At 41.8% G+C, this 16,369-nt stretch overlaps 2 protein-coding genes across 6 annotated transcripts in view; both read left to right on the top strand.

Annotated features, from left to right (window-relative positions):
- The first annotated feature begins 812 nt into the window (after positions 1 to 812).
- nol11 (nucleolar protein 11) lies at positions 813 to 9,042 on the top strand. The gene is made up of 18 exons (XM_080028987.1): positions 813 to 964; positions 1,549 to 1,662; positions 2,084 to 2,140; positions 2,538 to 2,686; positions 2,876 to 2,933; positions 3,185 to 3,326; positions 4,093 to 4,299; positions 4,801 to 4,877; positions 5,303 to 5,426; positions 5,668 to 5,759; positions 5,929 to 5,994; positions 6,109 to 6,293; positions 6,526 to 6,651; positions 6,877 to 7,128; positions 7,376 to 7,454; positions 7,592 to 7,684; positions 8,096 to 8,203; positions 8,450 to 9,042. The coding sequence occupies exons 1-18, from the start codon at positions 818 to 820 to the stop codon at positions 8,561 to 8,563; spliced, it is 2,190 nt and encodes a 729-aa protein (XP_079885113.1). The 5' UTR covers positions 813 to 817; the 3' UTR covers positions 8,564 to 9,042.
- Positions 9,043 to 10,992: 1,950 nt separating this feature from the next.
- Positions 10,993 to 16,369, top strand: part of LOC307251907 (nucleosome-remodeling factor subunit BPTF-like) — a 44,681-nt gene continuing 39,304 nt past the window's right edge. For 4 of the 5 annotated variants that reach the window (XM_080029358.1, XM_080029357.1, XM_080029355.1 and 1 more), the window contains exons 1-2: positions 11,078 to 11,783; positions 13,573 to 14,395. In XM_080029358.1, coding sequence (XP_079885484.1) covers positions 11,210 to 11,783; positions 13,573 to 14,395 — 1,397 coding nt within the window. In that variant the 5' untranslated portion in view covers positions 11,078 to 11,209. Of the gene's footprint in view, positions 11,784 to 13,572; positions 14,396 to 16,369 lie in introns of all 5 variants that reach the window. The other variant, XM_080029359.1, reaches the window with a different exon arrangement.

Here is a 16,369-nt window from a genome sequence, read left to right as displayed (position 1 = left end):
AATAATAGCATTGTTGGAGCCAATATGATACTTCTTTGTTTGTTTGTATTTGGTGATATGTAGTTTTGTGTGTGACCACTGGGTGGAGCTTTGGGCTCAACTAAAAGCATAGGTAATCACCAGGCACGGCCAGGTGTGTGTATTTTGGGAAAGCAAACCGTTTTGTACCGTGTCACTATATTTGTTTGCTCTGTAGGCTACCAATTGATGGTATTAATGAACTATACCTTACATGAATGGAAATGGAATAGTTTCTACGGTGAGAATGCACAAATAAATGGGTTACAGCACTCAAACGAGAAGGAGGTATCAGACATTTATTATTGGCACCACAGAGCACGAGTGAGTTCTCCTACCCCGCACCAAACAAGGCTAATGTAGAGCCGGTTATTAGGCTTTACAAGCATAGTCAACCTTAACACTCAGTAATGATACAACTATGAATGGCCAGATGGTTTTATAAGCACATATTTATATAATTGACTTTCACCGAGTTAACTTGCATGACCACTTCACTTTCACCAAATGTATTAGGCTAATAACCCTCTAGTGATTTTACTCAAGGAAACTAGGCCGCCTAGCCAATGTTGTCTTCAATATATTTATAAACTTCAAATCATCCAGAAACCTGTCAAGCAGATTATGTAGTTTTAAAAAAAATAACTACTTTGCTTTAAAATCATCTGATAGTTACCCCGTTTAACTGGGACGGCGGGCAACACATGGGGCAACAAAACCTGCTATACACCGGTGGCTCCTCACAAACCTTCGTCTTTTCTCGCGAGATCTCACACCTTCCGCTTTCTTCTCGTCCAGCATGGCCGCGCTGTATGAGGGCTACACGTTGTGCGGAGTTGTTCCAGCTCAAAATCAGGGCAATTCAGGTATTCGGGGCATCGAAGAGGAGAGAGACAGCGACCACGTCGTTGTCACCGACTCAACCAGATGTGTCACGTTGTACAAGGTAAGGTCTAACGTCTGCTTTAGAGGGTTTTATGGGAGGCTGCCCTGTGTAACTCGTGTTGGCATCTTTGGCTGTTCGTAGCAACGGTGCCAGAAATCACCAGCACAGACGTAATAACACATACATCCTACCTCATCTTACCCTGGCTCCGTTTAAGCGAAAGTCGTAATTTAAGGGTCACATATGTTGCAGTCTAACATTTGCTAAACATTTGCTAACGGTGGCTACTGGCTAAACGCATGCTACTAGCTGTAGTTTGGTCTTGTGTGCCGAGACTACATACATATATTGCTAATGCTGGCTTTAAGTTGCTGGGCTAGTTGTGCATATTAAGCTTTATCGATCGTACTGCTCTTTTATCAACCCACGGATTTGCCCTCAGTAGCTTGAACCGTGACCGTCTATCTTATTATATTATTAGTAACACTATGGCGTAATTATTAAACAGCAACATTATTAATTATCACGCAGCTGTAGCCAAGGGAAAGTGGCAATTTTTGTGTTTTGTGTTTTGAACCCTCCTGGGGAGCGTCATTCGTTAGCATTATTAACCGGTATTCGTTGTTTATGTGTCATCCTGGCAGGTTTCAGACCAGAAGCCGCTGTGCAGCTGGACCGTGAAACAAGGACAGACTCTGACCTGTTCAGCTGTTTACAACTCACAGACCAAGGAGTATGTGGCCGTCTCAGACAACAAGGTAAACCCACAGTCATTCAGGTGGTGGTGGCAGGGTGGAGATAAGCAAACACTTCTTCATGAAGTATTCTGCTCCTTGTTTTGGTTCCAGGCATGCAGTGCTGTCTGTACAGAGCCCAGAACAAAAAAAATAGTTGATTTCCTTGCATGTGAATAAGGTGGTGAACTTGAAGGCACAAGCAGCTCTATCTTCATTGAAGAGGCAATGACTCAAATGCTGCTTGCTCTGTAGACGTACCACTGTGTTTTACATGACCATATGGTTACTTATTCACTACACCATTTTATTTTAAAATCTTCTTTAAAAATATAAGGTTTGAACTCACTATAATTTGACCAGTGATGAATAAACCCACCTCTCTGTACATCTGACCCTTTGAAACTGTTGCAAAATAATGTCTGCTTGTGTTTTTGTTTTGAAGGTGATCAGAATTTGGAAGGAAGAAGACCTACTCTTAGACAAGGCCTTCAAAGCAACTGTAAGTGTGTGTGTGTGTGTGTGTGTGCGCGCACAAGTGACTGTTAAGCTTTCTACTCTGGCAGTGTTTAAGGGCGCTTACTAGTTTGTACGATGGGAAGTCTGATCATGTGTAAAGGCAAAAGTATTGTTTATAACCTTTCCCAAATGGCCACACTCAAAGGCAAGCCAGTTGGAGGGCTGAGACGTTCTGGATATTATGACGTACATTTATGTAAAGTCTCTCCAAACATGCTGGAAGGGGTGTATTGACACTGTGAAGCATTACACTACATTATGATTTCTTCCCCCTTTCCACTGCTGAAATATTTAACATGGCACAGTTATTGTCTGTGATGAGTTAAGGTTGTATTTAGTGACGCAGCACAACACAGTCTCATCTCTACATTCTTCTTCAGGTGTCATCAGATGTTTGGAGGGTTCACTGCGTAGCCGGAGCAGAGCCTGTGGTCCTGTTCCAGAGAGGAGCGGTCAGACTCCTGGACTCACTGCTCTCTGCTCCCCAGCAGCCCATAGAGGAAGTCCTGGCTCAAGAAGAGGCCATTAGGTCAGTGGCACTACCTGCCTTGAAATTTGTTAGGAGGCTTCATCTCTCACCTTTTTTATAGATCATGCAACACATTTATTTAAACAACTAAATTCCCAATATTGAAATAACCTGATTGCCAGTGTGGCTTTCTGACCTTTTGCCTCATGCCTGTGTGTGTTGATAATTCTTGTTGTTCTTGTCTCCTAGATGGAGCACCTACATAGTGGCAGAGTCACAGCAGTTTGTCATCTTCATAACTGAACAGGTAACATCATTTAAATTGTTTGGTCTTGATGGGGGGAAAAAACTGCAGCCGACACTTCAATTCAGTCAATTAAAATATAATCGTTTGTTGCATTTGTATAGCAATACTAAGCTGCAATTGTTTTTTTGCATTTCCCATTTAACAAATTGTGCACATTCTTGTATCCTCCATGAATGTGTGCATCAACTCTTTACAATTGGTATTCCTAAAACGCCTATTTACCTTGAACGGCTGTCACCGTCTCCACACAGAAAGGGGACAGTTTCCTCTACCTGCAGAGGCTGAATCCCAACACTCTACAGAGGTACCGGCTGGAGAGAGAGGAGCCTGGTCTCTCCCCGCTCAGCTTCTCTGCCTCCTTAAAGGAGAAACACATCCGCCTGCTCTATCTCTGTAAGTCTGGATTTCCTGTTGAAATTTCTCTGGTGTCAGTGTTTGGACAGCACAGGCTGATTTTATGAGAACCTAATATAAATTAAATCCCATTTAATACTTGACATTGCTTGCCAGTGTCAAGTACACCTACACCTTGTATGTAGGTGTTTTGCAGTAAAGAAGGACAAGTGTCAAAGGGTGCGTTTTTAAAATTACTTGACCTTCACAGTGCCAGTTTGTACTGTGAGTGTGTATGGTTTTCACACTGCAAGATCAGCACAGCACAACTTATGGAGCCATGGACATATTTTTTTTTTTAACTAGCATTATTATAGAGAGAAGTGTTATAAAGTGGAGTCAACTCTTCTAATCCAAAACCCTTTTTGTCAAAATCAGCAAATTTCTCCTCACCGCCCGCTACCTGTCCATACAGTGTATGCGCTGAAAAATAAAATCTGGTATTTATTAACAGCCCAGGCTCTGCAAACAAGTATCAATTCAAAGGGAGTCAGACCGAGACACATCCAGTCAGCTACAGGCAGCATTTGTGACACTAGTAACAACAATGCTATTGGACAAATAGTTGGTGACGACTGGGGGGGCAGGAAGGGATGGGTGTATTTGTTTTGGTGGTCAGATCAAAAAGCTTTCTTAGAAAGAGCTTACTCCACCTTCATAAAGGAGTAGTGTGTAAAGGGAATCTGTGTTTTCAGAACAGACTTGGTAGAGATGTATATAGATAATAATTATGACCTTCTGTGCTTATAATTTTCCCACCATCAAGACCCAAATGGCCATGTCTACCAGAGTGTATTCTCTGTGCGTAGCCCAGTGCCAACCGAGGGGGCCGATGCTCTTCCGCTGCCCCGTAGCCTGCTGCTGGCCCTGCCTGTGGGTGAGGGCCTGCTGGAGGCAGCATCAGCCCTGCCTCTGGATGAAGCCCACGTAGCTGTTGTGGGGGTTCCCCACCCCTCTGCAGGAGCTGGTAAAGGTAAATGCATTTCAAGAACATCTTCACAAAAGAAGAAAAACAAGTCCCCACTCTGACCTTTCTGTTTGAGGGATTTAAGATATGCTCATTTAAGCATGACGGATCCTAATAAAGTAAATCTGGGGTACACCATTAAGATTTCAGTAAACAATGCTACATTGCTAAAAGGTTTTTAGTATGTAAAGTTCACACCAGAAAAGTGACACATGAACTTACCTGTCTGTCTTCTCTGTCCTTATCATCCTGTTATAAAAACTGACATTAAAATAAATAATGCACAAAAACACAGCTTAAAAAAGGATATCCATTGACACAATGTACATACTATAGTGAAAAGGGCCTTTTCATTTTTGTTTAAAGTAAAACAAACTTTTCATTTGTCAAGTCAAATGATTTTACTTGATTACAAGGCTTGACATAATAATTACACCATGTGGGCCTTATTTTTGGACAAAATATATTGTAATGATTTGAAGTTATGTGATTATTATTATTTTTCAGATTTCCTCTGCATTTGGAATACCAACTTCCAGACGCTTCAAGCAGGAAAAGAGATGGCGGGTAAAATCTACGGACAGGTAGGAATACTTTTAAAAGAAAAAAGTCGTATTTTTGCTTCATGATCAGTGTATGAAACAATATATTGTTTATTGTGACTTTTAACCATGCTAGCGGCAGGGCCCTACAGCTAACACATTGTGTACTGAGGTTAATGGAATGCATGAACCACCTGCCAGCCACTCAGGCTTCCCCTCATTGTTGGTGTTACTGTGGGTCAAAGTTCCCTGTCCTTCCAGCTGCTGGGTGCTGATTGAGGACTGTATGACTTTGGTAGAGCATTGTGTCTGTGCTCCACTGTGACTAGGCTCACTGTCCTTCTTCACAACTGTATGCCAGTTTACAATCTAATCAGATTAGACAAATAGTGCTGTCTACATGTTCACTATTATAGGTTAACTCACACTGTTGATTCCTGTTTATGTTCATTTTTTTCTAATTCTAGGTTTGGAGTTTTTCCAACAAGCTATTTATTCCACATGGGAAAACCCTCTCTGTTATTCCATTCGAGTGCCCCAAATCCTCCCTGGCCTCTGCTCTGGGAAAATTAAGGCAGGCCAAGACTGAAGGTTAGCTAAAACTTATTATTAGTCCTACTACTGTATTGATAATAACTGCACAATGCAAGACACAAACAAAGCTTGAGTACTTTGGAGTTAATCTAGTTTATAAATAAATAATACTGTAAACATAATGAATGATACATAGTCATTCATGTAGTAGGTTTTTCTTCATAATTCTTAAAGACATTTATGTTTGTCAAATGTGCGTGTTCACTCAACGCAGTGTATTTTTTCCGGACTTCTACAGAGTCGAAAGCTGTGGCATCCGTACCCTCTTGGAATACCATTCTGCACGGAGAGAAAGCTCTGACCTCGAAAACAGTTGAGACCAGAAAAACGGTATGTTGGAAAACTAAGATGGGTTTTTTTAGGCAAAATTGATTTTATACATATTACACATTCAAGGTGTTTAAAAATTATGTGTGTGTTTTGCATGAAGTGTCATCTGAAGAGTATGGATTCAGTTTATCTCCTGTCAATGACCTCATTCTTCTCTCTTTCCATACAGAGAACCAACCGCAAGAGCCAATCAGCACCAAGTTTAACGATTGACCAAGTTCTGGAGCTCATCAAAGTATAAGTCTGATTATTCAGTGCTCTATGGAAAAAATATTGAAACAGTGCGGACAATAGAAATTAAAAATCAATAATTTTGTGATAACAAAATAATTGAATGAACTCCATGCAGACAGCACCAGTGGATGAGGTCCAGCAAGAGGTGGAGAGGCTCCTCTCCAGGTCAGAGATCCAGGACCTGCAGCCCTCAGCAGGGCAGCTGGCAGCAACCCTTGTGTCCCGGAGCCTGGCTGAGCCAGGTTTTTACACTGCTAGCACTCTGGCACAGCTAGTGAACACTCAGTCCATCTGCCACAGGTACACCAATCAATCAATATCCTTTATTTAACCAGGTAAAATTCATTGAGATTAAAATCTCTTTTTCAAGAATGACCTGGCCAAGAAGGCAGCACCATGATAAAATAAGCACAATCAACCACAATTCTCAGTAGTAATCCAACCTTACCATGAAATTAATGACCCAAATATGCATTAGTCCATACTTTTAAGAGTCAATCAAGTGACCATTAACCATCTTTACCCTCCACAGTGTGTGTCCTGACCTTGTGCTCCTGGCCCTGGAGAGGAAGGATTACTTTCTGTGTCAGCTCTGCTTGCAGTTCTTTCCGGACATTCCAGAAGCCGTCACATGTGCATGCCTTAAGGCCTTTATCAGGTAAACCTGGTTTATTTGAAAGTGCACATGCCCTTTTAATGAACACTGTAATACGCAATGAAAATATGTTCTGCCATTTCGTATACAACCACTGGGGGGCGCCATAGTAATATATATATATATATAAAATAAAATTCCACAGGTATAGTAATTGTTTAATCTATTTATAAACCTGCGTTGGGTTAATATAACATCTTTATTAATTATGTCATGTTGGTCTTGCAGTATGCCTGACAGCGATGCAGAGAAAGTGAGCCTGGAGCCCGACAGTGTCTCCTTTATGGAAACCCTGATGGTTGGGGAGCGTGGCCAGGTTGGTTCACAGAATGGCTTCAGCCCAGCCTTGTTTGATGAGGGCAGCTCAGACCCCCTCAGTGGAGGCGGCACCGTCATTGTGTCCAGAGCAGGAGATGAAGGGAAGACCTCAACTCCACCAGAACAGATCTGTCCTGTGGAATTACACAAGGCCGTTCTACTGTATCCTCCCAATATTTGCACCTTTCTCTCGCATTTCTTATGTTCCATGTAATGCTCAACAAAGGTAGATTGAACCCATAGTATTTCATTTGTTGTGCCTTGTATCGTCACTTGACCCACATCTTGTGTAGCGGTAAGAAGCTCTATCTGTTAGTTTAACGGCATCATTGAAAACGGTTGGGTTTGTGATGATTAAAATAATGCACAGAAATGTAAGATCTTATTCTTAACTCATGCTGCTGCATAGAAATGAGGTCCTGCTGACGGCATACAGTGACACTTTCCTCCTCCCACACCTAAAAGATCTCTCCTCCCAACATGTTGTGGTGAGTAACGGCTTGTTGTTGTTTGTTCTCCATCTCCAAACAGTTGATACCATACCCATTGCATATTTTTTCACAACACTAACTATAGATGCTTTTAAAAACTGTTCAGTGTTAATTATCTTTCTTACCCCATCCAGCTTTTCCTCCGGTACCTGCAGTTCCTTTACCTCAAATATTCCCAAGATGCTTTCCCACAGAGGCACGGTTTGAGATCACCAAGTCTGTCGCAGGTCTGTATCATCATTGTGGGACTAGATCCTTAGGGAGGCCACACTTGACACCCATGCACATTAAGCGACAAGTCTGGAGGCAGAAAAAAGTATTTTGCTCACAGGTTGTCAAATCCAGAGATAGCGGACTCACATTTTGACCTGTACTCAGCATTAAGTGTAGCCATAGTGCATAGATTCAGCTGGGGGTGGGGAGGAATTATTACATATTTAAAGTTTTATAAAAGAAAAGCACGGACATCTGGATACACAGAACTCTCCAATAAAAATGCATTCATATTTTTCATCACAAAATAGCTGTAAATAAAAGTTGAATGCAACAATTAATTGATTCTTAATTCTTATTATTAAATAATGAATAACTCTAACTCTCTGTAACTAACTCTGTCTCCCATTTGCATTTATTTGTAGATCATGGATTGGGTATGCTTGATGTTGGACGCCCATTTCACAATGCTAGTGATGAGTCCAGAGGCCAATGGCTTACTGCTGAACCTCCACCGCTTTGTTAAGTCTCAGGTAACAATTAATCCTGACTTTGTCTGTTCGCGAACTGACTGAATGTAGTTTTTTTTAGGAAATAGAATGACTGTGTGAAATCTTAAATTTAATAAAACAAGTCACATAAACTACAAATAGCCATTTGGCACGATATGTTTCTGTTAAAACAAAATGGCCGGGGACTGTGGAAACTTACTCAAATTGTTGTATCTGACAAGTTATCAGGGTCAGATCCTAAACAAAAATGACTTCTTGGGTCCTCAGGTTAGACTGGTCTCTGAGCTTGGAAAGATTGAGGGCAGTCTCCAAGAGCTCGATAAGATGAAGGTGAAGAAGGACGTCGGACAATACTCCATCGAAGTCATTGAGCTGTTTTAGAATATCTGCTACGTGTGTACTTTTAATAAATCATTGAGCATATTGTCTCCTTTCAGCTTCTCACCTGTAATGGTTCCAACGTTGTATACTTGTCCCAAATGGCATAATATTTACTGTCTTTTGGCACATGCTAGCCATCAGATGTCATGATGCAGGAGTTTTATTGTATATGAAAATATTTAATGCAATTAAGGCATTGAATAAGTTGCAAGATGTTATGGTTTGCATGATAAATTAAGTCAACTTTTAAATAATGGATTTGTTAAAAAAACGAAGCTTGCAAAATATCCTGAAAACAGTATGGCAATAGTTTGTGATATTAGTCAAGGGTATGTCTATGAACTCCTGATTGTGTGAGTGAATGACTTGTTTGTATGTGTCCCAACACACATGAACATCTGTGAACCTGTCAGCTTTTGACTTTGTACCTACTGGCTTTCCAACAGGAAAGCCTTTTATTTTGAATAAAAATATATAACAATGAGAAAAGGTTTAAACCATGTGACTTTTTTTTCCTTTCAAGATTTCTGCATTTTAATTCTGTGGATAACAAAAGGTGACAGTAATTTGTATAAACAATTGAATAGTTAAAGTTTATTGTAATATGGTTCTTCTACAAACCAAGTTTGAGCAACAGCAACTGTGGTTGGAATCCGCTCTTGCTGTACAGAAACCCACCTCTGGACTAATTTGTTAACTGAAATAACTAAACATCTGAAGAGGGTTATGTGGGTGTGGTTTGAAGAAAAATAGGTCCTCGAAGGGCCGGGAGAAATACAGTATCTACATATAATTGCATAGTTAATCCAACAGAATCCGTTCATTTAGTTAACACTTTGTTATAGCAATTAGTTACCGTTGGAATAACCTATAGTGAGTTACTATAATGAATAATTTCCACCTTTTTGAAAATTTCTAGATTAGAACATGAACACACATCTGTATTCATCAGATAGTCCAGCGATGGCGAGTAGCGAGTCATCGTTCATTGGCACAGAGACCGCCTTTTTAAACCCCTGTCTCCTGATTGGATAAAATGAGCGGGATACTCAAAATGTTATCTGACAATTACTGCAAAGCTGAATGACTGGGAGACCTCTGTTATGAACTGTGCATACTATTTAATTGATTGCTGTATGAATATAGATTGATTTAATATTTATATTAACAAAAAAATATCACTTATTTCTCCTTTAATGAGGAAAATGAGGCCCCTTCCCTCTCAATTTTAGCAGACAATGTGTTATATTAACTGTTAATGCGACTTATTTAGGTTAATAGAACAGCTCAATGTCAGAGTTATGCTTATGTTCTGGTAACCAAAAATCTGAAGAGGGTTATGGTTTGGAGAAAAAACACGTTGTCGGCAGGATTCGAACCTGCGCGGGGAGACCCCAATGGATTTCTAGTCCATTACTTAGCATCTTCTAGTCCATCGCCTTAACCACTCGGCCACGACAACTTACACGGTACACGTCATCAGAGTTAAAATTTCAAACAAAACGTGTTTAATTAAAACCACTTTTATGCAGATTCTGAGCTGCGACGATGTCAGTAATAACATATGTCCTTCGATTAAGCCAGCCAATCAGAAGTTAGGAAATGTTTTTGTCTGTTTTTGTGGAAGGAAGCCAATTAAGATTAAGAAAATAACAAAAGCAAAAATGATTTTTCTAAATGAACAGTTAACTTACTGTAGGTAGGCTATCAATTGACGATAGGGGACACTAAAGGCAATTGAACCAGGTTCATTAGTATTAAACAAATTGCATTTCTTAAATTATAATAGGAAAATTAGTTTATTTTCTTCTCAATTTTAAGCACGTGTTAGGCAATTTTAAACATGTGTTAGGCTATATTAACTTGTAAGGCGACTTATTTAGGTTAATATAACAGCTCAATGTCGGAAATATGCTTATCTTCTCGCCCCGCTTTGCAGTGACGACGATGGCGACATGGCCGAAAATGAAACATGGTGTTTTAACTTAATACACTCGACCCACCTGTGATTGAAACCATCCAGCAGAACCCGCCAACGCTTATAATACTATTGACGGAGAGAGTTTGCATTGATATAATTTTAAGAAGAAGCACGGCGTCTGTTGTAGAATAGTGAGTCACGTGACCTCGCATCCACTCAGGCCTGCTAGTGTAAGTTAGAGGATATACAACGCACTTCCTGATGGACTCTTTAAAGTGGAAACGTTTAAAGTCATTTTCTAAATCATGTTAACTGTTACAGAGGAAACAAATAATGTGTATAATAGGGTTCATATTATGTCCTGTCGCCACGGTATTCAATATTTCTTATTTTCTATTTTTGCTTTGCTATTATTTTGAAGGGAAAGACGCTTTTTACCGGCACAGCCCCTGGTATTGATGGTTAGCTTAACGCAGCTCTTGGGCCTGCTGTGTTTTCAACAGAGGGAGAGCTGATAAGAAAAATGGCGTCTGCAGCCGACCCAGAGCGGGACACCGGCCACACAGTTTGAGCTTTCCGCCCTGAAATTGAGACCGGGGCTTGGTGGGGACTTATCGGGAAGCGTCACCAGACACGTTGGCTTTTTTCTCCCCCGCTTTTCTCCGGTGAGCGGGGCTTATTCCAGCACCGAGATTGAAGCGGAACAGCAGAGGCTCTCTCCTACAATGAGGGGTAGAAGAGGAAGGCCGCCCAAACAAGCAGCCGTGATGCGGGAAGGTTCACCCGGGCCAGTCCGCGGCTCTCGGGGCAGCAGGAGTAGAGGGATGCGTGGACGGGGAAGGGGCAGAGGACGCGGTCGGGCACGGGGAGCAAGTGGAGCTATTTGCGGCACTGTTTCTGCGGAGGTGGAGACAGATATCTCCGGCCGAGAGAACTTTAATTCGTCCCGGGGCCGCAGGAAAGTTGGAGCCTCCACCACGGCGGCGGCCGCCCCATCGCGGAGCAGAGGAGGCAGAGGGAGAGGCAGGGGGTCGAGAGGCGGCCGCGGCGGCAGAGCCGTAGTCAGGCGGCCGCAAACCAAGGTGGTCTACGACGACAACAGCGACGAGGAGGATGATAATATAAGCTACAGGTCAGACGATGATGAACTCATGAACGACAACCCTTCGTCGGATCTTGAAGAAGAGGAGGCCTTGGGAAATGAGTCTGACTATCTGGAGGAACTACCAGATGATGATGATGCCAGCTACTGTACCGAGAGTAGTTTTAGGAGCCACAGCACGCTCGGGAGCACGCCAGGTACGTTGGTTTGCAAGTGCACTCACTTTAGCAAAGCAGGGGTACATTACTTAAAGTGTGCATTTTATTTTTAGCTCAGTACAGAAACCAAGGCGCATTGTTCAAAATGGAGCTTGCACTCAGAAACAGGCCTTTGTTTACCGTGTGCTCTGCTCGCTGCTGGCTTGCAGATCTGCTCGCACGCTTCAACCGGCTCTTATGTTTTGGACTTTCTGTCAGATCAGCACATTTATCATGTTAATTCTTAATGAAGAATTGAGTTCTGTTTTTTTATTTTTTATTTTTAGGACTTTTTCACGTGTAATCTTTTTTCTTACGCACGGAAAAAACAGGATGTATGGACTGTTTTTGCCACTTTAATTTCATTCATTCAGATTTGTTTATATGTAAAAGCACAGCAAGTGCATTTCTACTATGTAGCCTACTCCTAAAACAAGCTCCATCAAACGCGTTGTTTGTTTAACATTGTTTCCCATTGGCCTCAGATTAGCACTTAATATATATATATATTAACATAAATCTTTAGGACTTAAATAAAACTTAATGCAATAACAAAAAAATATTGTTACTTTTATGCTCCATCAATTGACGTGCGATCCTAGTCCAACTTACTTTCAGAATACACTTTTTAGTTGCATAATGCTGCTAAATGAGTTTGACAGGCCATTGTTTTGAATAGAGGCGCCTTTTTTTTTTTTTTTTTTTTTTTACTTGTTGCAAACACCAACTCATTACAATATAACGTGGTGCACCGTTACCATAGTGACCACCACTCTTCTGTTTATCAGGTGAGCAAATTAGATCCATCACGTTCCCACTGAGGGACAGACATGTTAATGAAGTTGTCTCTGCAGAAATGATCTGACACTGACATGCCGAATGTACATCTGGAAGCATTGTGCCAGTTAATGGAAGTCATTCAAGATGGGTTTAGATTAATAGTTCATAGGTTGATCCATGCATGGCTGTTTTGTGCATTTCATTGTCTTTTAACAGAACAGTATACACTACTCTTATGCGATCCCAGTTATGCAATTGTCTTTTCTTTTCTTTTTTAAATTCTGACACAAATTTTTTTCTTTGGGAAGAAACATTTGAATGTATAATGTGTGTTTGTCCAATACCACTTCACCACACTCTGGTTAAGCAAGCTTAGGTGCAATTTAAGTTGTTCAGGCAGGGATTACTCGCATACCTCTCAACTTCCAATGAACTTCTTCTGAAGTCATGAGCTGGGTTTGAGGGGCTTTCTACAAGACCAATGGTGACAGCTAGACATAACAGTGTGTTCTCACTCTTATGAACATGCATGCACACACATCAGTGCTGTTTTTAAACACATGGCACACCTGCTCATGTATCACTTTGACACACAATCCCTGTGTTTGGTGCCGAATAATCAGCCCATGGTGGTCTACCTCCTAATCCCTGGCTGTCACCATTTATGAAGCAGCCAGTTCTGCTGCCATAGTCCCCGACACAGGTTGGGATTAAGTGGTGCTATTGTATAGGATTTGTCGTTTTGGTTTCCTTACGAATAGCTATGTAACTTCCTACACCTTACAGAAACATTGACAATGTGACGAGCACACACCACAAGGGGCATAGTACATGTAATTAGTAAATAATAACGGTATACTAATCCAACAGTGACTATAAAGAGGCTTTCAGGCATGCATTACACCATGTTTGCGGTGATTTAAATACACATTTGCTCCGTTGTTTTCTTTTTCTTTTTTTATGTGCCCCTTCTTCTCACTTCTGGCTCCTTTTCTTTCATTTCTCACAGGCCGAAAAAGGAGTCGGGCAATGCAACCGCAGTCTCCCATCCTCGAGGCGACCAACATTCCTCCCCTGGAGCTTCCCAAATCCTCCGAGGACCTCCTGGTTCCTGCCTCACAGCTCCTCAACGTGTCCGCTGTCTACGAAGTCCTCCGCAACTTTGGCTCAGTGCTGCGCCTCTCGCCGTTCCGCTTTGAGGATTTCTGTGCAGCGTTGGCCAGCGAGGAGCAGTGCAACCTGCTGGCAGAGACCCACATCTCTCTGCTCAAAGCTATTCTCAGAGAGGAGGACACTTCCAACACCACATTTGGCCCCACCGACGTGAAGGACTCCGTCAACTCTACTCTGTACTTTGTGGATGGGATGACCTGGCCGGAGGTGGTGCGGGCTTACTGTGAGAGTGACCCGGAGTACCGGCACATTCTGCCTTTCCAAGAGAGCGAGGATTATCCGTTTGAACCGTTGGAGAGCAAAATCAAGGTGCTCCAGTTTTTGGTGGACCAGTTCTTGGCGACAAACATTGCCCGCGAGGAGCTAATGTCGGAAGGGGTGGTTGCCTATGACGATCACTGCAGGGTATGCCATCGCCTTGGTGACCTGCTGTGCTGTGAGACATGTTCAGCCGTTTACCATCTGGAGTGTGTGAAGCCGCCGCTGCAGGAGGTGCCGGAGGACGAGTGGCAGTGTGAGGTGTGTGTGGCACACAAGGTCCCCGGTGTGGCCGACTGCATCCCAGAGGCGCAGAAGAGCAAGCCGTTTATTCGACAACTGCCAGTCGGCTATGACCGCCACAACCGTAAATACTGGTTCCTTGACCGCCGTGTTGTTGTGTAAGTTCACAGTGTTTCATTAATATGTGCCAAGATCATTGCCTTGGAGTCAACAGTGGAGGTTTATGTGACTTAATATTGTTACAGTCTTGCACATTGATATTTGGCCATTATTTGGAAAGCAAAGTTACCAGTTTAGGTTACTAAAACATTCAAATATTACTAGGATTTACAGTGTCAAAACAAATACGGCCTCTGATTACATTTTTTCAAGGTATCCGTGCCAAAATATTAGCATAATTACACAACCAACACACAACCAACTGGCACAGTTGATCAAATGACCATGATTTTTGGTTGTCAACGGTTAAGAAAAGTGTTTGACCACAAGAGTAATTAGTAGAGAGAAGCGCTGTGCTTTAAAGCAATGTATGCAGCTCATAAGCAGAGTTTCCGTATAATTGGAAATTCCTGCAAGTGTGAATGAATGTCACAAACCATTTGCATGTACACGTACAAACAAAGCCATAAGGAAAATAGATATGGCCAGTAATCCTGTTATTTCCTTTCAGCACATTCCCACACTGTCATTTTTCTATGATACAATATATACTGTAGCTGGTGTAATGCAGTATTTGTGGGTCGGTTTACTGCACTCCAGTCACTTATCTGAAGACTGGAGATTGTGAGGTTTGTTATCTTCTTGAGGTACACCATACACTGTTTCAATGCCTGTGGAGTTGTTTGTGTTGTTGGATAGCTCTAGCCAACCACACAATTAATCCAAGGCATTAATAATACCCCTTTTAATATTGGAGAGACCCACACAACACTACTGAGCATAAGTTCACCTGTATTTGACCCCCATCCATTCTCGAGAGTATCATTAATCCATGAGCATCATAAGACAATGTTGACACCTAGAGTCCGTACACATCATTGATTTAACAAAGAATTGTTCATGGTTCCAAATGACATTCAGTCAAATTTCCAACCCCAAAGAGTTAACTTGGGCTCAAAGCCATGTCCAATCATAGCTCAACCAAAAACATTGCCCATTAAGTTTAACACATAACACACATTTGTTTAATGAGAATAGGGTTGCAGAACAGGTTTTGTATTACAGGACTGAGGCCTCAGTTACAGTAAAGAACTTCCACATATCATGTATCATCAAGCTATGATGTAGCTGCAGGAATGTGTAAAGAATCGTACATTTTGGCACTGCTGTAGCGTTTGATTCACAATGCCAGTGCAAAGTTAGGCATGCTGCAAGCTTAGGTCTTTTCATATGAGTACCAAACTGCATGGCGGTTGAACCTGCTGTTTAATAAACCAAAAATAACGGCAACACAGAACTGTAACTGTCCATAGGATTTTACATAACCGGACCATCAGCAGTATTGGTCCCATACCATAGCAAATTCTCTTTGTATTGAGATTGTGTGTGCGTGTGTGTGTGTGTGTGTGTGTGTGTGCGCGACTGCGCGTGTGTGTGTGCTAGGTCAGCAGCAGCAGAAGGCCTGCTACATAAATGAGCATGGATCACCTAAACAATATAAGATTTAATTATTTAACTCCTAAACAATTAAGAGGGTATGCGGTCCAAAGTTTGCCATCTCTCTCCCCTTTCTGCTTATTACTGCTCATAATAAGCCCACAGCAGGTGCCTTGTTACTGATCTTCACTCTCCCTTCAGACAGAGGCTGTGTGTCAATTTGCTTATACGTAGGGTGCACAGAGGAAAGTTTGTGTGACTAGATGTACGTGCAATGAATGAGGTACAGAGTTCACAGAAGTAAGATGGGGACGTCTGCAACGGTTAAACGTGTACACGAAAAAACTGCAGTCGTGTAACCGTTTAGAAATTTTTGTAGTACACACAGCTGTTACAGACCTCAGGCTTTACATTGTCTGTGTCGACCATGCTAGGTAAACATTTTTGTAATACTTTGTAGTACTACTGCTAAAATGGATGAATCTGCAATGCAAAATGACCTTCTGAGTGTAGGACCTGGAATGCTTCAAAGTAAT

This window comes from Ammodytes marinus (genome assembly GCF_949987685.1).
Source record: "Ammodytes marinus genome assembly, chromosome: 6".
In the NCBI taxonomy this organism is placed as follows: domain Eukaryota; kingdom Metazoa; phylum Chordata; class Actinopteri; order Uranoscopiformes; family Ammodytidae; genus Ammodytes; species Ammodytes marinus.
The sequence above is the reverse complement of the archived record's forward strand: the minus strand, read 5'-3'. Positions and strand labels throughout refer to the sequence as shown.

Coding starts and splice junctions, on each gene's coding strand:
- nol11 (XM_080028987.1), top strand. CDS start 818: ATGGCCGCGCTGTATGAGGGCTACACGTTGTGCGGAGTTGTTCCAGCT. Junction 2,687..2,875: donor GCTCAAGAAGAGGCCATTAG/GTCAGTGGCACT, acceptor CTTGTCTCCTAG/ATGGAGCACCTACATAGTGG. Junction 5,995..6,108: donor AAGTTCTGGAGCTCATCAAA/GTATAAGTCTGA, acceptor AACTCCATGCAG/ACAGCACCAGTGGATGAGGT.